The following is a 22,777-nucleotide window of genomic DNA, read 5'->3' as shown; positions in this document are numbered from 1 at the left end:
GAACCCAAACTGGAACCTGGTTCCACAGGAGAGGAGCCTGATAGCTGAACTCTCTCGTCCTTGGACCCAGACTGGAACCTGGTTCCACAGAAGAGGAGCCTGATAGCTGTAAATATTTAGGGTACAATAATGTTACTCAGTAACAGGATAGTCTCAGTCCCTGGTGTAATTACACACACACACACACTCACACACTAGGCTCCTCTTTAACACAAATATGTTAAGCCCTTGTTGTCTGTACTTCTTCCCTTGTCCTTATTGCAGGTACAGTAAGTATTTGCTGGGTGTATGCAGTAGTTAGAGTGTAATCCCTTCTCTCCTTCTCTTTCTTTGCTTAGCAGGCCAGATTGTTACTTTCTTGCAAGGAGTAGTTGTCTGATGATGTGAGAGTGTTTGCAGATGTTCATCCTTAAGTATAATTGCCCAGACATTTCCTTATAAAAAATGTCACATAATTGTCGCGTTGGGCGCAGTGTGAGAACATTTTGTCTGGAAGCGTGAAATTGGAACAGCTCTGCTCTTCACTCAGGGTGTTTTATTGGATGGTGCAGTTTCCCCATCAGCGGAGTGTGTGCATGTCCGAGCACATGCATGACTCCATTGTGTTTCACTATCTTTCCTGTAGGTGAAAGAAGCCAAGGTGACAGAGGCCAAAATCAACGAGGCTCGGGAGCACTACCGCCCAGCAGCAGCGCGGGCGTCCTTATTGTACTTCATAATGAACGACCTCAATAAAATCCACCCCATGTACCAGTTCTCTCTCAAGGTAGCCTGTTTGTTGACATGCCATGTTTCCTCCCCGCCTCACCGGCCCCCAGTGAGACCCCTGTTTACACTCACTTTCTCCGTTCCCCCCTCTTTATTCCATTTGCTCTCCGTGTTTTATGCTCTTTGCCCCACTTTCATTGTGTTTGTGGCTCCCTAATGTGGTTATGTAGAGCATTATGTCTTTCATATTGTCAGCCAGCGAGCACTGAGAGGAGGCAGCCTGAGATATGGTTTGCAATCACTCCTGACTCGGCAGGTAGCGGCCCCGGCCCGAGGTATCTCCCAACATAATCGAATGAAAACACACGCAGAGTATATAGGCTTTTGATATTGAGAAGGAAATGTTCTTCACACAATGTTAGAGCAAAGTGTGACAGAAATGACACCAAAGAAGAAGATGATGACAATTATTATTGGAGCGTTTCAGTTTACCGTCACTTCCAGTTTTTCAAAGCGTGACAGTTTGACTAGACTTTGATTTTTCATTCTGTAGTAATCATAGACTCAGAGCGGTCAGCTTGAATCTTGTGAAATCTGTTTAGGAACATCCTTATCCTGTAAATCCTCAGGACAGTGTGAACTAAACTGAAGTGTGTGTCCCCACGGTGCTGAAGGAACATGTCACCCTGTGCAACTGCTTGCTCATTGATAAGAATAAATATTGCCGACTTTGGTCTTTAATGGGATGTGTTGGGAAATATATTTTATTTGTACAAGAGCTGCAAGGATGAATTGATTAACTGTCAACTATTCAATTCATCGCATCTACTTCAATAATCATTTGAGTCATTTTTATTGAAAAAAGTCAAACTTCTCTGATTCCAACTTGTTAAATGTGAGTATTTTTTAGTTTTTCCTCTGAGACAGTAAACTCAATATATTTGAGTTGAGGACAAAACAAGACATTTGAGGATGTCATCTTGGGCTTTGGGAAATGCTGATCCACATTTTAGAGACCAAACTACTAAGCCATTCATCCAGAACATAATCACCTATAATTATGGTATCTGATTTATAATTAAAGGCTCACATGAGCCAGAAATTGGTTCATATTGTTTAAGCATTGGTTTCTGTTTGGTCCACCCTGCATTGTTCCATTGATGCCTTGTACGTGATGTAGCTGTCCTGCGTCCCCAGGCGTTCAGTGTGGTCTTCCAGAAAGCAGTTCTGAAGGCGGAGCCGGACGAGGTTCTGAAGCAGCGGGTCTCCAACCTAATTGACAGCATCACGTCCTCAGTGTTCCAGTACACCACCAGAGGCCTGTTTGAATGTGACAAGCTCACGTACATCGCTCAGCTGGCCTTCCAGGTAGGGAGGAAAGCTTTCATCTTCTGCATGGTTTATCATGTTCAATCCGTTGCTCTGGAGACCAGCGGCCCTGTTTGGATGTAATCAAGTGGAAAGGAAATGGGGTCTGTGCTGGAAATATAACAATTCACAGTCCTTCCTGTTTGTTGTGTCCCAGATCCTTCTGATGAATAAAGAAATAGATCCTGCAGAGCTGGACTTCCTCCTGAGATACCCTGTCCAACCAGGTGTGATGTCACCAGTGGATTTCTTATCCAACTTCTCCTGGGGAGGGGTCAAGGTACAGACTTGATTCTTTCTGCTACTCCAGTCTAATGCTGTGGAATGCAAAGGGCTAGCTCCCACGTGTTCTCAGTGTGTGGTCTGAGCAGACCTGATGACAGACTCTCTCTACTAACAGACCTGATGACAGACTCTCTCTACTAACAGACCTGATTGGTTAGTCTCTCTCTACTAACAGACCTGATTGGTTAGTCTCTCTCTGCTGACAGACCTGATTGGTTAGTCTCTCTCTGCTGACAGACCTGATTGGTTAGTTTCTCTCTACTAACAGACCTGATTGGTTAGTCTCTCTCTGCTGACAGACCTGATTGGTTAGTTTCTCTCTACTAACAGACCGATTGTAGTCTCTCTTACTAACAGACTGATTGGTTAGTCTCTCCTGCTGACAGACCTGATTGGTTAGTTTCTCTCTACTAAAAACCTGATTGGTAGTTTCTCTCTACTGACAGACCTGATTGGTTAGTTTCTCTCTACTGACAGACCTGATGGTTAGTTTCTCTCACTGACAGACCTGATTGGTTAGTTTCTCTCGCTGACAGAGGATTGGTTAGTTTCTCTCTGCGGACAGACCTGATGTGGTAGTTTCTCTCTGCTGACAGACTGATTGGTTAGTTTCTCTCTAGTGACAGACACCGATTGGTTAGTTTTCTCTCTGCGACAACTGATTGGTTAGTCTCTCTCTGCTGACAGACTGATGGTGTTAGTTCTCTCTGCTGAAAGACTTGATGTGGTTAGTTTCTCTCTACTGACAGACCTGATTGGTTAGTTTCTCTCTGCTGACAGACCTCCACCAGAACAATCTGTATTCCGTCTTAAAGAACAGGTGTCCAGCGATGCAGCCCTGTGGACGTCAAGCAGCAGAGGTTCCCTTTCTTGTCAGATCAGTTTAGCAGCAAATAAATACCTAACAGCAGCATGTTTTTTTAGCCTCTTGTGCTCATGAATTTTTCAACCTGTACTTCCTAGAATATTAACTAAACCTACACCCCTCTGAGGGTCTGGAGACGGCCTTTCCCCAACTGCACTCAGTCTCCTGTGGATGTTCAAGGCCCTGCTAATCAAATTCTGTCACTCGAGTTTCTTATCGCAATTGGCAACATAATCAGTTGGAAAGCTTTAAAGGAGGGTACGATCCTCTGATTGGTTGGCTCTCTTGATGATATTAGCAGAGCGTGAATCCCATGAGACCCAGTGTATCTGCCCTCAGCTGGGCTCAGGGCTCGCCGACCTCCTGAGCTAATTAAACAAAGTGAGTTGGAGTGATGGCCGGTGTGCTGGGCGCCTCACTCCACCTTACCACGTCGTGGAAAAGACGATTTTATGGATTCACGTGGAGAGTTTTTCCATGGCTCCTTGTACTCAATGTCAGTGGTTTCCCCCACAGCTCTGTCAGGTGAACTCATGTACCCCTTCATCAATTTCCAATGTGTTCCAAATGTATATCTCTATTTATTATATGAAAAACAAGTCATACAACGGAACAGTCAATATTTAGGTTGGTTTGGTCAGCAGTCTTACTACAACTTTGGAGTGAATCAAATGTTTCAGCTGTTTATCTATTACTTTAAGCTTACTAAACTGTTTAGTCAGTACTTCTAACTATTTCAGCCAATAATGCATAACATCCCTGTGTCTAGGTCCTTTTAATCAAATCATAATTATTATTTTGTCAAATTCCGAGCCACACTTTTTTCATGTACCCCCTGGGGTACACAGACCCCTGGCTGGGTATCACTGCTGTGGGGGGGCTTCTGGCATATACAGTACAGAAGATAGCATACACACGTGTGTGTGTGTGTGTGTGTGTGTGTGTGTGTGTGTGTGTGTGTGTGTGTGTGTGTGTGTGTGTGTGTGTGTGTGTGTGTGTGTGAGAGAGAGACACTGCGTTCTCCACAGATGAGATAAGGTGTCTGTCAGCTGGGCCGTTCCAATAAAGCCCCTACTAGTTCTGCTGTGGATGCATATTCAGTTGTCCCCCACCCCCCGTCCCGTTATGAAAGGATAGTGTTTACTCAGCATTTACGTTTGAAAACAATATATTTTTATTGGCGGGAGGAAAGATAAGTACTCCTTCAAGTTTTTTTTCTCCCAAACTTTTGCAAACAAAGTTAGTCCTTTTGCTGTGCATTGTCAAAGGTTTTCTTAAATGTGCATCACGGGTCAGAGTAGCAGCACTTTGAAAATACATTAGGTTTTCTGTATGAATTATTTGTCTTTCTGCGCCCACCAGTCCCTGTGCTCCATGGAAGAGTTCCGGAACCTGGACCAAGACATCGAGGGCTCGGCCAAACGCTGGAAGAAGTTTGTGGAGTCTGAGTGTCCAGAAAAAGAGAAATTCCCACAGGAATGGAAGAACAAAAGCTCTCTTCAGAGACTGTGCATGATGAGGGCCCTGAGGCCTGACCGCATGACGTACGCTGTCAGGTGAGAGGAGGAAGCATAGCTCGCCCTTTGCTCTGTGGTCGGACCTGGTAAAGGTCTTAACCCTTGGCCTGTAGTTTGAGTCGACAGGGCATTAGTCGGTTAGACAGCTCTGAAAGAACAATCGATGAGCCTCATTAGCAGTCCTCAGCATCTGTCAACCACCGTCATCGTATCAAACTCAGATCCCATTTCTACCTGGTGTTAACATTCAGCCTCTACTTGGAGAACGTTTCTGGATATTACGTAAGACACAGAAAGGAGATAAATAAAGCAATGCCTAGTTTTACTTCTATATTTTACTTAATATCTTAAGTGTTGGAGAACAAATATTAAAGCTGCACTAATCCAAATGTTTATGGAACAAATAAGAGAATGACTGGATGTGTAAGAGTGACCATCCCACAGAGAATAATCAAGAATAATTATAGTTATAATAATTATAATATTCGAAAAATCCCCCTCAGCTCTGCAGAGCCCATTGTTTGGATTTTCATTTCCCCGACTTTACTGTTTTGGTTCACTCTCATTGCTCTCCTCAGCCCTGTATGGGGTAGTTAGGGGTAGGGTTAATCCTGACCCCTACCCCTAACTCACCAACAGGAAACGGTTCAGGTAAACTGCTCTGATGAAGCCACTGTACTCTGCCTGCTCAGCCCCAAACAGCAGACACAGTTAAAGACTAGCTAGTGGACACAGTGCAGCGTTCAGCAGCTGAAGAGACAGATATCAACCTCAGGAGTTGGTGGAGACCAAAATTGAGCCAAGAGCAGAGCAATTATTAATCTTTGGCCAGACGTAGTTGACACATAGTGTCAGCAACATCATTCAAGCAAACTAGGTTTATACTTGCTGTAATATTGAAATATCAGTCAAAATATCATTTATGTAGTTTTGTATCAATTAATATGTCAGTGAGGGTTTACATATAGAAGAAATACACATTGTTGGTTTATTCAGGAGTGAGCTGTTTGGTTAGAACATCGGTAAGAAAATCCTGATAAATTAAAGGCTAAAGGATGGAATGCAGTGATGTTAGAGAACCACTGACAACACAGCCGTGACTAGGGATCATATCTGTACTACACAAGATGTTGGTCAAAGATCATAAAATGTGTTGAGGAGAAATGAGTCATATTCTCCCCACAGAGACTTTGTAGAGGAGAAGCTGGGAAGCAAGTACGTGATTGACAGATCACTGGACTTTGCCGTCTCCTTTGAAGAGTCGGCTCCAGCTACGCCCATGTTCTTCATCCTCTCTCCTGGAGTTGACCCTTTGAAGGATGTGGAGAAACATGGTAACGCTGTGCTTGTTTTATGTTTAATAAGCTGTAAGACTGTGTTCTTGACTTTTATTAGAGCTTTCACATTACCCGTTTTTCTGTTATTTTCATGTCGTGGGAACGTGCAGGGTTTGCATGGAATAGCCAATTGAAAGTACAGCCATTAGGGCTGGGTATCGTTCAACAATATTCAATACCGGGACCGATCTCATGATGCCAGTTCCTAAAGGATACTTTTTCAATACTAAATTATCATACAAAAATAAATTATTCAAATTGTTACACATTACGGCACAGATCTTGTTATTTATGTCCCAGCTTGCCGCGTGTTGATTGGCTCACTGACGCTGATGAGATTTACTCCCTAGGTATTGAAATTGGGTATTGAATGACGGGGCCTAAAAAGTATTGATTTTGGTACCCAGCGCTAACAGGCATACCTCCATGCATGGTTTTCTACTCCATATGATTATCAGTCATCCCAACACATCTGCTGTGATATCAGCCATCACAGCCAATGCACAACAGGCTCTTGGTAGATTGAAGGGATTATGCTAAAGGTCACAAATATATGAGACGACACCACAGGTGTATTAGGGCCAGCAGAAAGTAAATGCCATCGGTTTTGGAGTTACAACCCTTTACAACCCTGTTTGAGTAATGTGGATGGCAGCAAGACACAATGTTTGGATTTGTGACCTCAAATATGCCGAAGCTGAAGCTTCAGTAGTGAGCTGGAACAGGGCGCCATCACGGCCTACGCTTCTAAATCTGCTGCCAGATAATTCAGTCAGCTTTATGAAATATTCAGATTGCAGGTTCAGTTTACTGGAACATTCATTTTCGGTAATTTATCATAATTAATATACTGTTATTGTCTAATTTGACTTTCTTTGATTTGTAGTTCTGCTTCAAAGTCTGTCTTAACCAAATAAATCCATGCCATAGATTAATTTCAACATGATGCAGCTGTTTTTAGCATGAGTATTTTAGATTTCCTAGCCTCATTTTTATAAAGACTTGGATCCCAAAGAGCAGCAGGTGGTGAAATCAACCATGGACAGACCTTCAGCCCACGTTAAATCCACCATCCTCTCCCAATATGATAAGAGGGAGCACTCCTACTGGAACTGCCTGTAAGGGGTGTGATTATGGATTATCAACACCCTCAGTGAGAGCCTAGTCAATCACATCAAAGCTCAAGGTAACCAATCAAACCGCGGCTGTAGAGAGAGCGCAGTGATGATGAAGAGCAGTCGCCGCCACATTACACTGAAGCACAAAGAGCTGCTTTTCCATTACAGCTGTGACTATTGGCTTTCTCATTGGTATTAGGCTTCAATTAGATTTCCATTAGATAGATGATGTGATTTTGTATGCTCTACAGGGGACTAATATCCCGGAGACACAACCTCTGTCGGCCTGGTTTCAGGTTGGAGCTTTAAAGACAATAAATAAATAATAATGCGTTGTTAGAGTTAATTCTCAAGGTTGGCAAGGAATGCAGAGTCATTGGCCACCTGCTGATTATGATGCTAAACGCAGACTTTCACAGCTTATTTAATGTCTTTCTGAGAGTTAGATGGTGAGGTCAATACTAGCCTTGTTTTTTAATAAGTATTTTAATGCACATTTTGAAGTTAGATTAGAAAAGCTGTAGTCTTTATGACAACGTTTCATTTCTGCCTATCAAATGTTTGTTTTAAATCCTCTTGACCCTTGAATGGAGACACGGCGACTGTCCACTCGGTGTGTTCAATGCCGTTGTAGTATGTAGTTCGTTCTTTTTGTTTCACACCAACATTCAAACGCACTTCAGGACACACTCAGGTACGTGGCTGCATCAGCAGTCACACCACCATGGTATTCTGTTTATTAAGTTCAGAGTTTAACAGTCACCAACCAGAGTCAGCTCATCATCCCTGTTGTGGCTTTCATAGTCAACATGTATATGATGCTAGCGTCGCTAGCTTAGATAGCTGAGGATTCTGTTTGCTTATTAAAGCTTGGGCATTGTGTTAATTAATGATTTGTAAATGTACTGACCACTCTTAGCAGCCACATTTTAGCCTAGCTTAGCACAGAGACTGGAATTACATTATGGCGTAGTTCTAAACAACAACCAAGTTTTTAGTTTTTAACACGTGTAGAAACAGAACGAGCAGGACAAGTGTTTAGCCTAGTCCCTGAAGCCATGCTACATCTAAAGTGTCCTGTTGCCATGATGGATGTGAGCACCGCCCAGGGACTCGTGGCTGTGTGTTGGGGGTGGGTTGGCTAGCTAGCTAACAAGGTAGCCTGAAACATGTACATTAGACAGCTCTGGAGTGGTTTGATCAGGGCTAGCTCTTTACCACAGCTAGGCTAAGCATGTCTCAGAGACAACGCTGTATCAAACTCATAGACAAAATAATAATAATTCATCTTTATATTAATTTTCTCATCTATATTCCAAAATAGCAGATTACAGTTTGAAGCATATGTATTCAACAATGTGTTTGAAATGTTACTTCTGTGTTTTCCTTCAGGGAAGAGGCTGGGTTACACATTTGACAACAAGAACTTCCACAATGTCTCTTTGGGCCAGGGTCAGGAGGTTATAGCAGAACACGCCCTCGATTTGGCGGCGAGGAACGGCCACTGGGTGATATTACAGGTACGGTTTGACCATACACATGTGCTATACACACACAGTATAAGTAGTATTTTGGCTTTAGTACAATTAGAGTTATTTGGGGGGGGGGGGATTTGACTGTCTTTTCAGTGTCCTGTGCCCAACCACCTTGAACAAAAGTGCCAAATCATAAAAAATGATGGTTGAGCAAACATGGCATACGTACATGGCACACATACACTCACAAAAAGGGTTTACCAAACACATTTTTGAACACAGGGTTCATTTTTGTGTCAAGGATTTTCTATTCAGTAGTGGTTTTAGGTGTGGCATTTCCTTTATCTGTGCATGTCGTGAATGAGGTCTATTATTACATTGTTTTTCATTGCACACTCAATGGGATGTTTGCTTTCCTCCCAGGTTTCTCTGCATGGAAAAGTAAATTTAATTTTCTCCGGAAATTTCCTAACTGAAAGGGCATTATACAGTACAATCTCTATGTGGTGTCTGTTCTCCTCTTATCTGGAGGGCGAGGCTGGAGTTTGCATTTTAAGTGGAAACCTCGGTGGAATTCTAATGGGAAGTATCGACGGATATGAACTGCGACCGAGCACTGCAGGACACTCTTCTTTTCATTCAGTGTGAATGTTAGCTGGTAGAAAAAAAAGGAAAAAGACTGGGATGCCATCACTCTCTGCTCCAAACCCGTGATAGCAAAGACAAGCGGTTGTTTAATTACCTTTTGCATAAGAATCTTGATCGATATGCTTAAAAAGGCCTTGTCCCCCTGACAACAAACATCCCACTCGCTTCATCATCAGCTGTCGGTTTGTCTGCCCGCTGAGAGCCACCCCCGGCACTGGCTGGGCAGGGAGAGGGAGATCTGGGGGAGGGGGGGCTATCATATTCTTGTCTCCCTTCTGTTTTTACAGTGTTTTCTTCTGATATAATGCTCCATCTTGTCTTTTCTATTGCCCTTCACACCCTCTCATTCTGCCACATACTTTTCTCATTATGAATCCTCGCGTGCAACCACCTTTACCGGCTACCTGTTATCTTTCTCCCCCCTTCTCATCGCAGCTATCCACCTACTTATCCATCCCCACCCACCCCCCTCTCGTCTCACAGTCCCCCTTTACTCTCCCGCTGGCAGGCCCGGCTCCATCAGCGGAGAGCTGGTTCGATGGCAGGTTCCCCCACGCTGACTGGTAATTATACTGCAGAACAGCAGCTCCTGCTCAGATGGGCTTTGGAGACAGAGATGCAGAAACTTTGAAAGAAGCCCACTGGGAAGGAAGAGGGGGGGAGATAGAGAGGCAATCAATCGCGCAGATTGGAGTTGAAAATCCCACATGAACCAGGCAATGGGAATCAAGTGGCCTAAACTCACCACCGTATTTGCCCATTTACTGCTAAAGCCACCCTATTTGGGTGGCTGAAAGAAGTGCAGATACTGTAGCAGAGAAAGCAGGAGAGACAATCTGATGAAAAGTCTCTCCCTAAGTGTCCTTCCTTCACTGAACTTTGGAATGCCAGCTTCAGACTACAGGGTTTTCATGGAGTGGACGCAGTGACCATTGGTCTCGCATTTGCAGATCTATCTCCACAGCGCTGTAAAATAAGGTCTGGCTACACCATACGTTCATTCTGGGATAGGACAACACAACAACCCCAACACACAGCGACCCCAACACACAGCGACCCCAACACACAGCGACCCCAACACACAGCGACCCCAACACACAGCGACCCCAACACACAGCGACCCCAACACACAGCGACCCCAACACACAGCAACTATTCTACATCTCCTCTCATCGTGTTCTACAAGTTCTCCCATCGTATTCTACAAGTTCTCACATTGTATTCAGTTATTTTACAAGTACTCACGTCATGTCTACAAGCCATACCACTTACACCATATTTACCTTCAGACAGTGCCTGCAGTGGGACAGCAGTCCGGTTTGTCCCTCAGTCCTGTTTGTCCTTCAGTCATGTCAGTCCTGTTTGTCCCTCAGTCCTGTCAGTCCTGTTTGTCCCTCAGTCCTGTTTGACCCTCAGTCATGTCAGTCCTGTTTGTCCCTCAGTCCTGTTTGACCCTCAGTCATGTCAGTCCTGTTTGTCCCTCAGTCCTGTTTGACCTTCAGTCATGTCAGTCCTGTTTGTCCCTCAGTCCTGTTTGACCTTCAGTCATGTCAGTCCTGTTTGTCCCTCAGTCCTGTTTGACCCTCAGTCATGTCAGTCCTGTTTGTCCCTCAGTCCTGTTTGACCTTCAGTCATGTCAGTCCTGTTTGTCCCTCAGTCATGTTGTCCCTCAGTCATGTCAGTTCTGTTTGTCCCTCAGTGGTGTTGTCCCTCAGTGGTGTTGGCTGTCTTCCTCCATCAGTCTGGAGTCTGACGTCTCCCCTGCAGGAGCCCAGCTGTGCAGCTGTCTTGATGAATGTGTTTTAGCGTGTGTGAAAGAGAAATATTGTGTGCACGCACCTGCCTGTGTTGGTATTTGCTTGTTCAGGAGCCAGCGTGTGTGTGCACGGGCACTGTGACAGTCCAATGTGCCATTGTGCTTTCCCTCAGGTTGTGTTTGATAGCAATGCATCAAAGACCTTGCCAGTTGTGTCTTCTAATGGGTTTTAGATTCAACTTTGATATTATTATGTAAATAGGTGGCTGTGTGATGTAGTATCAGCGCAGTCATCACAGGGGCTGGAAGGCCGTTATCAAGAAGACGTTGAGGGAACAAAAAATGTTGCACCTGAAAGTTAATTAAAAAGCCATAAAAACGAGGCTGCTCCTCTGTCTTGTTTGTTTGTCTGTTGGCCTGCTGGTCTCTCTCTCTCTCTCTCTCTCTGTTCCTCCCCCTCTTCTCCCCCTGCAGCCAGAGGATGAATGGTTTCATTACAGTGACGAGTTCTGAGGCAGTCTCTGACTTCCTCTGTTGGCTCTCTTTATTGCCAAGCCATTTACACGCCAAGAGGAAGGGTTGCACTGGCTTGATGAAAAAGCGCTTGAATTTAGACTTTTAATTTGTATACCATTCATTATTCTCAAGAGGCAAATGAACTCATCCTCGTCTCAGCTTCAAGCTCCTCACGGACTTTCTCTCTCACAGAATGTAAAACTTTTTTTCTTTTTTTTCAATGACTCCTCCAAAAATTGACGTTGCTCTCGCTGTCATGTCCCGTCTTTCAGAAAGAGGGCTAACTTCAGCCATCATAAGGAAGATTAAATATGGAGAGCAAAGGGAAATGAGAAAGTAAAGAGGCTTATGAATTAATGACTGGAGTTATTAGTGCTGTAATTAGATTTAGGGAATGGGCAGTGCTGCATGGTAAGATGTGGGGGGCTTGGCTGACTCCTTATCATTCACAGGATATCCTGTAAGTGTCAGGACAGTTGAGATGGAAAATTGAGCTCAACCATGCTTGTGTGATAGTACAAGTCAGCTCCACTGCCCGCACCACACTGAGAGATGAATATGCAGAAAAGTCTTACACCGGAGAGGGCTCGCTTAATGTCAGCAACCTAGAAATGGGTTTCAAGTGCTATGTACCATATAATTTGGTGCCACATCAAAGTCACAGTGCAGAGAGGAGAATATGCAACATTTTAATTGCTCCTTTTTGCTAGTTGTCATTGGAAACATAAATCATATAGGCACTGCCAGCATCAAGGACCAAATTAAGCTATTATGTACTATCCATTACAGCACAGACCTTCACAGATATCCAACAGAAAACCTCATCTGGGTGTTAGGCTCTCCACCCTCACAGAGGAGAATTAACAACAAGCCTGTTTTCTACCAATATCGTGCAATGTTGCTTCTTGACCTTGTACTTGCTGATCCTTGTCCCTGTAGAACATCCACTTGGTGGCTCGCTGGCTGGGTACTTTAGAGAAACTTCTGGAGCAGCACGCAGAGGGAAGCCATCGCAACTTCAGGGTGTTTGTCAGTGCTGAGCCCTCGTCGACCCCTGAGGGCCACATCATCCCGCAGGGCATCCTGGAGAACTCCATCAAGATCACCAATGAGCCGCCTACCGGCATGCACGCCAACCTGCACAAGGCCCTGGACAACTTCAACCAGGTACCCAGAGGCATTCTGCACGTCATCTGATAAGAACTGAAACCTTTTACTCACAAAGAAATCCATCAATGATGTCAGATACAACTTTAACATGCTGCCTACAAGATGTTCGTAATTATATTCCACTGTATGTATTTCAATATAAAACTCTGAAAGGAGCTTTCTGATTTTAAAGGTCCCATCAAATGATGTCATTACTTCCTCAATATGAGTATTTCCTGTTGAAATCATAAACAATTTAATTGGATAGAACTCTTTTGAAAGGAGACAGTTCAGGGATCATCTTTCAGTTACTCCCTCTAGTGTACAGAAGAAGAAGTGACTCCAGTAACAGTTAAAGAGCCTGGCATCTTGACCACATCAGGGCTGTGGATACTTTATGTTGATACATGCGGCCTTCCTCTAAAGGATGTTGCCATGAGTGGCAGCTGAGACACAACATGCTCATTTTCACTCCACATTGTCACACATCAAGTTGCCAATTTGCAAAAACTGGATGAGCCAGCAGATGTGGAGAGTCACCTTTCACTCACCCTGGAATTGCCTCCGACCCATGGGGGACAGATGTGAACGTAGCACATGCTAACCTCAAACGTTGGTGTGGTTCTATTCTGCATGGAGAGACGTTACTGAGCTCACAACCAAGTCTATCTGCTACTTTTTGTTTGTTATTGGAGAGACGGTTTCATTCTGCTGCCTCTGTAGCTGGAGCGCTGCAGTGGCCTCTCCCTTTCTCTACCTTATCAGTTCTTCTCTCTATCTAAGCCTTACCATTACCACAGTGCTTCGCTGCCAATGCATCTTCCCCCGCACCATTACCTGAGTGCTCGGCTTCTTCCCAGTCCATTTCCATGATCCTTAGTTCGCTGATATCTATCTGCCTGATAAGTGCTACGTGCTTGTGAGTCCTGCCTTGTGCAGACCCATAGCGAGGTCCACTGAGGTAAGGATGGGGGAATATTCCTGAATCATGCGTACTCAGTGAAAGCTAATCGATGTTAGGCTAACTCTCTGTAATAGCCCACCCGCGTGGCTAAAGCCAGTGCTAAGCCAAAGAAATGACAGTTTTTTTGCCCTTGACCTTTTTCCTGGGAGACGCGTGTATAGCTCCACTGCCTATACCCACCCCGCAAGTCTCTGAGATAGAGTCTGGGTGGGCTAAAGTTAACGTCTGGCACAATGCTTTAGCTTTTTGCAGAGGTAACACTTGTATAATACTGCTGTGAAAAAAGCTCTTATGGATTTGCAATTCTGTTTGCTGATTGATTCAGTTTATCTGTCAGATTTTCTAGTTATTCAAACTCACACGTACCCTGATGCTAATCATGGACCTCTGTCAGTTCAGACATATTGAGGTGTGTTTTCAGTGCATGTGCATGCCTGTGTGTGTTTATGTGTCCTCGCTGCAGTCTGTTGTTTCTCTCCAGTCCACAGGCCATGAATAGGGAGGCTATGCATCTCTTTCAGCTGTGCTGAGCAGAGGAGTACAGTGCAGAATATTAACTACATCTCTGAGTGTGTGTGTGTGTGTGTGTGTGTGTGTGTGTGTGTGTGTGTTATGCATGTGTGTGTGTGGTGGGGGTGTGTGTGTCTGTCTGTCTGTCTGTGTGTCTATGTGTGCATGTGTCTGTGCATGTGTGGTGTGTGTGTCTCTGTGTGTGCGTGCATTTGTGTGTGTGTGTGTGTGTGTGGTGTGTGTGTTGGTGTGTTTGTGTGTGTGTGTGTGTGTGTGTGTGTGTGTGTGTGTGTGTGTGTGTGTGTGGTAGGAGTCAACTCCCCAGGGCACTGCAGCAGGGGAAGTTAAAGAGCCTTCAGTGTAGCACTCTCCATGACACATGCTGGAATAAAGAGAATTTAGCCTTCCTATTTCCATAGGGGTTATTGGCATGCTTATTTAACTAGCTCTCCCCCCAGAGATTACAATGCCATTTATGTCCACTTTTTTTATTTGCTTGTCTGGAATAATGAGCCCAGGAGACAGTTGGAGGCTGAAAGCGCCTGACAAGTTGTGACAATTAAAAGGGAATCTCATTGTTGGGTTTATTGCTATCTAGTCATTGTCTGTCTGTTAGTGTGCCACACGGCTGGGGACAGATCACAGCGCTGCCTGCCACAACTTTCCGTTAATGCAGCTGCACAGTTCAGAAGGCTCTTTGCTTTGTTGTTTTTCAGGACACGCTGGAGATGTGTGCACGGGAGAATGAGTTTAAGAGCATTGTGTTTGCCCTGTGCTACTTCCATGCGGTGGTGGCAGAGAGGAGGAAGTTCGGTCCTCAGGGCTGGAACCGATCATACCCCTTTAACACTGGGGACCTCACCATTTCCATCAACGTCCTCTACAACTACCTGGAGGCCAATCCTAAGGTACGTGTGTTTCGCTTTTACTTTTATTCCTTTGCAAAGGATTACAAACACCAGCGTTTGTAATCTTAATTGGAAATCGTAACACATGTGACCTTAGCTAAACCGCACAAAGCCACCTCCCCCCCCGTCTCTTATCCCAGGTGCCATATGATGACCTGCGCTACTTGTTCGGTGAGATCATGTATGGGGGTCACATCACAGACGACTGGGACCGCCGTCTGTGCCGGACCTACCTGGAGGAATATATCAAGCCCGAGATGATGGAGGGAGAGCTGCACCTAGCACCTGGATTCCCCTTGCCTGGAAACATGGACTACAACAGCTACCACCAGGTGAGGCACACTGCGATCAGCCAAATCCTATCCTTGCATTACATAGAATGGAAAATTCTTCAAGCTACAAAAAGTTAAAAAAAAGTTAAAGGATTCTTGGTTAAAGTACTAAATTAAAGCAGGAATGTAAAGAGATAAAACAAAAGCCATACAGATAAAACAGAAATGAAAATCCAGTAACTACATTATAACTAATAGTTACATGCTAGAAAATATAGCTGGGGTGGCAGTAGCTCAGTCCATAAGGGCACTGCCAGGTGCTCTTGAGCAAGGCACCGTACCCCCCCCCAACCACTCAGAGTGCTGGTCCAGCTGGCAGCATAGGTCCTGAGCAGGTGTGTGTATTTCAGACCTTTGTGTAGTGAACAAAACAGAGTGTAAATTGTAATTTCTGCACTGGGGATCAATAAACAGTTTAACTTATAAATTATTATTATTATAAGGATTACAGCAGTAGCACTCTAGGTGTTCCCCCCAAGGGGCTTCTATGTGGCCTCCAACAAAAGTAATGGTGGTTTATTATTGCTAAAATTGAATCACTATAATAAAGAGTTTTTTTCACCACCACTATCCCCCATGTACAGTGTAGAGTTCTATAATTCAATGCTAGGTCAATAACAACACAACTCTCCCCATATGGGTGCCTGGGACAGTACAGCTTGTAGTTTGTTGGATACATGTGTCTGTGAGGTGGAACAGCTCGGGGGGGGGAGTGTGTCTGTACGTCTAACTGACAAACTCTTAAAAGTCATGTAATAGGGAAAGATAAAAGTCACAATAAGTGGAACTAGATGAGTCATGGAACACACATAATATTGATATAGAAGCAGCAAAAAATGTGGTAGATATTGAGCTAGCAGCTATGTATCTCTATGGAAGGTGGATCAGTCGCAAGAAGCAATGCTAACTGTAGTTACTGTGAAAAATCCCACACGCGTGCTCCCGGGAAGCTGCGACGTGCAGGGAAGCAGAAGGAGCAGCTTTTACTCGTCATGTGACAGATAGTCCTGCTGAAATCATCTCTCCAAGCAGAAAACGAGTGTATGAAACCATGGGATGTTACTGCACGTCACTCAGCAGCAGGTGAAAGTCGGGGCATGGTTGCATGACTAAAGGTAAAATGAATTCAACGTTTAAGGCGAGGAACGAGAAGCATATTACCTGTATGTGTGAAAACAGCTTTATTTTTTGGGTGGAATATATAGCATAATTACATAATTTTGTCATTCCTTCAAGCGGGGCGGGCTGCCCCCCCCAAAACACTGGTAGGGGCAACAGTGTCAGATGTTACGCATAATTCCCAGAGATGAATAAACAAGCAAAGCCAGACATACTGTGGTCATTTCACTTTTGATTTTTTTTTTAACTCCATTCTTTGACAGCTACAACCAGCTTTACTGGTGTCCCTTAAGAAAAACTGACAACATTCCCATGAATAACAGTGCTTCTGGCAGACAGTCCAGATTTTGCCCATGAGGTCCCCTGGTAGGCAGAGGGAGTGGGATGTACCACTTGTGTTCAGTACCCCCCATTCGGGCGCTCAACGGTCCCATCCTGGCTGTCATAGGACCCCCGCTGGGAAGCACTAGAGCGTTTTCCATTTTGCTGTCACCACACAGCCAAGCAGAGGCCAGAGTGGCTGAGATTTTGGCTGAAGAACAGGGACCATAAAGGCCTGTCGGTCCCTGTAGGTCCCTGTGGGTCCCTGTGGGTCCCTGTGGGTCCCTGGGGGTCTGTTAGGCCATAGCCTCCCTCACAACCATCCCAAACAAACTTACGGTATATTTAGGAGAGGAGAGGGGTGGGAGGGGCACAGAGAAGGAAGTGACTCAGCAGTTTTACTCTTCTTTCAACAATATACAGGTGCATCCAATCAGCAAACGTTAGCCAGCAGGTACAGAGGAGATCAAACCAGCGGACTACAAAGTGTTTCTGTATTAAAAGCCAATCTATTTTCCATCAAAACTGTAATCAGGACATTATGATTAAAGGGGATTTTATATAATGTACGTGCCCCACTAAAAGCAGCCTTTTTCAGTTGAGCTTCCACTTTCATCCGCACTAACTTAAAAGCATGTTGAAATTCATTATGGACTAGCAGATGGAAAATGCCACATTTCCTTCTTGATGTGGTCATTAACAGACTGTCAATCGATGCTGAGTGTTTGTTTCTCACCCAGAGCTATCTCATCATGTACACGCTCCTGTTCTTGTCCTTTGTCAGCAATACCAAGGAACATCTGAGAGAAAAAGACTGCTCTTCTGCCACAAAGTAATGGAGTTGCCAAACTGTATGCTTTCAAAATAACTAATTAGGATTAGTGTTTAAATGTTGTCCTGTTCAGTCTAAAACATGTATTCATGTTGTTCCGGCTTCACACATGTTCAAGCTTCCTTAAAGTTCTGAATTTGAGGTTCACACAGAAATCCATGACGTCTAAAGGTGAGGATTGATTTTGATGACACCAGAGTTGTGACATGGGTTTCCTTCTGCTCCAGTACATTGATCAGACCCTACCTGCCGAGTCACCCTACCTGTATGGCCTTCATCCCAACGCCGAGATTGGCTTCCTCACACAAACCTCGGAGAAGCTTTTCCGCACGGTGCTGGAGATGCAGCCCAGGGACGGAGGAGTCGGAGAGGGTGGTGGGACCACGCGTGAGGAAAAGGTTTGTGTTTTATTGGATGCTACATCTCCAAAAGTATTCGCCCAAGATCCTCCTCATCCAAAAAGCTGTTGGATGGGGGGGAGGTCAGGGCTCAGGGCCAGTCCAACATTACTTTATAGGCTTTGTGCACCAAGGCAATCTTGAATGGTAAAACAACTATATAGTTGGAAGCAGACTACACTATACTGTATACGTGCAACAACCAGGAAAAGGAGCCCCACTCAGGTATATGGACAAGGAATAAGGCTGAAACTAAGGATAATATTCATCATCTTTTTATCTGCCAGTTCTTTTGTCCATCAATAGATTAATAAAATATAGATGGATAGATAGATAGATAGATAGATAGATAGATAGATAGATAGATAGATAGATAGATAGATAGATAGATAGATAGATAGATAGATTTCAGTTTTGTTACGACTGCACCATTCCCTCAACAGATGGCTTGTGCATCCATTTATACTCATTTTACTAAAATGTTGTGTTACTGAAATCAGTGTGTGTTTGTACCTTATGAATGTTTCAGAACTTAAAGTTGAGTTCTGCAGTTTTAAACAATGTTTGGCTGCACAGCATGAACTTTATTTCATTTCTAGAATCGTTCTAGAGTGTGGTCTAGACCTACAGTCCCTGACAAAAGTCTTGTCGCTTGTGTACAAATTGACCTGAAGTGCCGCTGAAATATATTTCTAATCAAGATTTATTCACAAGAAATGGCTCCTTTTAATCCCAACAGCTTTTGTAATAATGTTTCAGAGCAAAAAGAAACTGTCAAAAAGTATTCTCATATTCACAGCTTGGTAAAGCCCGTTGAGTCAATGTTTGCAAAGACATAAGTGTTGTCTCCTTGTCATATGAGCTTCACCTGTGACTAATAATGGACCAATCAGGTCTCAGGTGTGTATAAAAAAAAAACAGTACGATAGACCTTCACATCAACTGCAACTAGACCTCTGCAAACATGCCTAAGATTCACCCTGAGACTAAAAGTTTGGATTCAAGAGGCTGAAGACCAGATCCACTGCTGAGTGGCAGACACCTTCAATGGTCACCGTCAAGTACAGAGATCAAAAAAAACATTTGAAGACACTGGAGATGTTTTTGACAAGCCAGGTCAGGCAGACCCCGCAAGACAACTGCTCGAGGACCGTTTGTTGGCTCGAAAATCCAAGGCCAGCCCATTTTCCACTGCAGCAGAGCTCACGAGACCTGGTCCCCTGAAGTCCCTGTGTCAATCAGAACGGTTTGTCGGATTCTGTCTCCAAATGGCCTCCATGGTCGACAGTGCCCAGAAGCCAGCACTAAAAAAGACAATTGAAAAACCGTGTGGCATTTGCCAAGCCCACAGCTTGCTAAAGGATGGATGCTGAAGAAGTGGAAGGAAGTGGATTTTCAGATGAATCTTCTGTTAATTACCACAGTTGCCGCAAATATGGCAGGAGCCCTACTGGAGCCCGCATGGATCCAAGATTCACCCAGAAAACAGTGAAGTTTTGTGCGGAAAAATCATGGTCGGGGGTTACATCCAGTATGGGGGTGTGCGAGAGATCTCAGGGTGGAAGGCAACATCAATAGTCTCAAATACCAAGACATCTTAGCTACCTCTTATATTCCCAACCATAAAAGGCCAAATTCTGCGCAGGATGGTGCTCCATCCCATACTTCCCCCCACTTCAAAGTTCCTCAAGGCAAGAAGATCCAGTGGTCCAGGATTGGCCGCCCAGTCACCAGACATGAACATCATGGGCAGATGTGGGGTAGGATGAAAGAGAAGCATGGAAGACCAAACCAAAGAATATGATGATCTCTGGGAGGCAGCAAGACTGCTTTCCTAGCTATTCCTGATGACTTCATCATACATGGTCTGAATCCTTGCCAAACCGCATGGGTCCAGTCCTTCACTCATGGAAGTCATACAAGATATTACATTTGGATCTCACAGCACCACTATTTCATTTGCTACATATTTAGTATTTGCAGTAATTTTTTCATTTCTGTTAGGCGACAAAACTTTTGTCTTGCCAAAATTTGACCTTTCTGTCTTGTTTAAATAATAAATCTTTTTTAGTGTACATATTATTTCAGTGCATTGAACATCATGGGAGGGTTTTAGCTTTTCATATGAGCTTTCTTACACCAATTGATTAATTAAAAGTAGTTAATAGCAGCTGTTTCTACAAAATAGATAAGCGACAAGACTTTTGTCAGGGACTGTACTCTATCCCCTCATACCGCTGCAGACATTAAACCACAGGCACCAAGCCGACTGTCTCTCTAAACTCTGGCCTGAGCACCATATCCTAAATGTATGCTGACAACAGGTGACATTCTCTGAAGCTGCTGCATACTGAATAGAAAATAAATTGCAGACCAACTGTTTGGGGCCTCTGGCAGCACCCAGGGTGATTTAAAGGGGATGGCCATTTTCTGGTTCAGTACTGCTCTGAAATCAAGCTTATTTGAGTGTAAAAGCTCAAACAAATGTTCTGTCTGAGAGAGTGCAGCCTTGTGCACTCCCTCAATGGAGCAAGTGTCGCTTTTTTAATATCACGAGTAAGGGTCTTGGTTGTAGTGTTAGCTTTGTTAAAAAGTCATTCGTGCTTACTGTGGCCTGAAACAAGCTGCACAATGTGAGTTATGTATCCGGCTTTCTTTTATTTCTCTAACCATCAGACTGATTTCTTTTCTGAACCTTATTTTCAATAAAGGCAACTATGCATTTTGTTCAGTGTAAAGTACTGGTGGTAAGGTTTCATTTACATTTCAGTCCCCTCTCATCCTGAAACCCTCCCCAACAGCTCCTCTGGATCCCTGCACTGTGACCATCACTCACAGCGCTCCAACAACATAATACAACATATTGCAGCATCAAGGTTAATGGTATTTCTGGAATCATGCTGAAATGTCATGCTGAAAATGTTTTTAAAGTTACACACCATTTGACACAGTTGGCCTAGTCTACCATTAGTTGGTATGGCAAGACATCAATCAGAGAGCCTGCTGTCACCAGAGACGCGTTCTGTCACTGGTCCTATTTTACATCCATGACTGTCACAGCATGAGATGAAGGCGGAGTGGAAATGCTGCCGGCAGCTGCTTCTCTCCGCCAGTTCACTCGGTTCCTGCTGCTAACCTTCCAATAGCAGCACAGCCTCAAATAATGTAGGGACTATTTATTTTCCGACCTCTTACAAACACCCTTTGTTCAAAAGCGTCATCACTTAAACACTACGTCTGCTGCTCTGTGACGACCAGTTGACTTGGTCTCATCAACTCAAAGTCCGATTTAAGATTAATCCTGCTTCAGTTTGTTTGGTGACTTTTCACAATAAGTTTCCATGGTAACAACTAAAGTTGCGTGTGTCATGTGTGCATGTGATGACAGCCATGCTTAGCAACGAGACTCCCTTTGTATTCAGCGCGCCCAGGAGCTGCCAAACCAAGATCAGATATTTGAACTGAAAATCCATAGACATGATGACCTCATATCCTTTGTGGGGCACGTAATCCGTTGATTGATCCCTAATGCTGGCTGCCTTGGGAAAATGTTGACACGGGCATTAGCTTTCATCTTACCCACAAAAATATGATGTGAGCATTGATTTTCTGGAGGGATTAGACTGTTATTGAAAACAAAGAGCTGCCTTGCAAAATATATCTTCATGAATATTTATGAAACTGTCTATTTCAAACTGTAACGCTTTCTCAGGCTGTCTCATGGCATGACTGAGTTCATCTGACACCGATGACCCCAACCTCTCGCGAGTCTTTGATTTCATGGAGCATTCTCTCCTCGTCTGGGTCTTACCTGAGTAACCTCGGAACTGTAAGATGAATTTAACTTTTTTTTTGCTGCCATTCCCTGCCCCCCACACTATCAGGTGCGTGTGGTGCTGGAGGAGATCTTGGAGAAGCTCCCGGAGGAGTTCAACATGGCCGAGCTGCTGGCCAAGGCAGAGGAGAGGACTCCCTACCAGGTGGTGGCGCTGCAGGAGTGTGAGCGCATGAACCTGCTCACCCAGGAGATGAGACGCTCCCTGAGCGAGCTCAGCCTGGGACTCAAGGTGAGGACGGGGGGGTGACGGTCACCATCAGGCTGCACCATACGAGCAAAATATGCAGTATGGGAAAACACTGTTAAATATTGCAGTAAAGAAATTAATAAACAGATATTAAAGTGTTCTGCTAAAATAGAACAAACTGCTTGTTGAATTTAAAACAAAATAAAGGGAACTATTTCCGTCTTTCTTTTATTAAACATTTTAAAGTTCCGTTTTCATCTTTCAACTTATGGTGTTTATTGCACCAGTTGATATTGAGATGACAATTAAAAAAACAATTATATATTGTGCAGCCCTAATCACCATGGTAACAGCGTAGACTGTGTTGGTAACCCCTGGGACCACACTGAGTTTTTGTTAAGGATGCTGTAAGACAGATCCTGCTCATCGTCTCATCTTAACTTCATGGAGCCGGTCAGCAGAAAGCAGCCAATCAGGTGTGGCCGCAGCAGTAAGAACAAGGAAAGGCCCTGTGGCCCGTTACCTTCTCTCTTATCACTGGGATTAGTGCTCTTTAGTTTAGGGCTGGGCAAAATGGAGAAAATCAAATATCACCAAATACCTCAATATCAATACCGCAACAATAT

At 44.2% G+C, this 22,777-nt stretch overlaps 1 protein-coding gene across 1 annotated transcript in view; it reads left to right on the top strand.

Annotated features, from left to right (window-relative positions):
* Positions 1-22,777, top strand: part of LOC116705671 (dynein heavy chain 9, axonemal) — a 144,167-nt gene that overhangs the window by 113,350 nt on the left and 8,040 nt on the right. Inside the window, exons 65-75 of the mRNA XM_032542041.1 lie at positions 626-766; positions 1,906-2,076; positions 2,234-2,356; positions 4,589-4,782; positions 5,929-6,077; positions 8,591-8,718; positions 12,533-12,760; positions 14,933-15,124; positions 15,265-15,456; positions 17,956-18,126; positions 22,011-22,193. Of these exons, the coding sequence (XP_032397932.1) occupies positions 626-766; positions 1,906-2,076; positions 2,234-2,356; positions 4,589-4,782; positions 5,929-6,077; positions 8,591-8,718; positions 12,533-12,760; positions 14,933-15,124; positions 15,265-15,456; positions 17,956-18,126; positions 22,011-22,193 (1,872 nt within the window). The remainder of the gene's footprint in view (positions 1-625; positions 767-1,905; positions 2,077-2,233; positions 2,357-4,588; positions 4,783-5,928; positions 6,078-8,590; positions 8,719-12,532; positions 12,761-14,932; positions 15,125-15,264; positions 15,457-17,955; positions 18,127-22,010; positions 22,194-22,777) is intronic.

The sequence above is a fragment of the Etheostoma spectabile genome, chromosome 17, assembly GCF_008692095.1.
Source record: "Etheostoma spectabile isolate EspeVRDwgs_2016 chromosome 17, UIUC_Espe_1.0, whole genome shotgun sequence".
Taxonomy (NCBI): domain Eukaryota; kingdom Metazoa; phylum Chordata; class Actinopteri; order Perciformes; family Percidae; genus Etheostoma; species Etheostoma spectabile.
The sequence above is the reverse complement of the archived record's forward strand: the minus strand, read 5'-3'. Positions and strand labels throughout refer to the sequence as shown.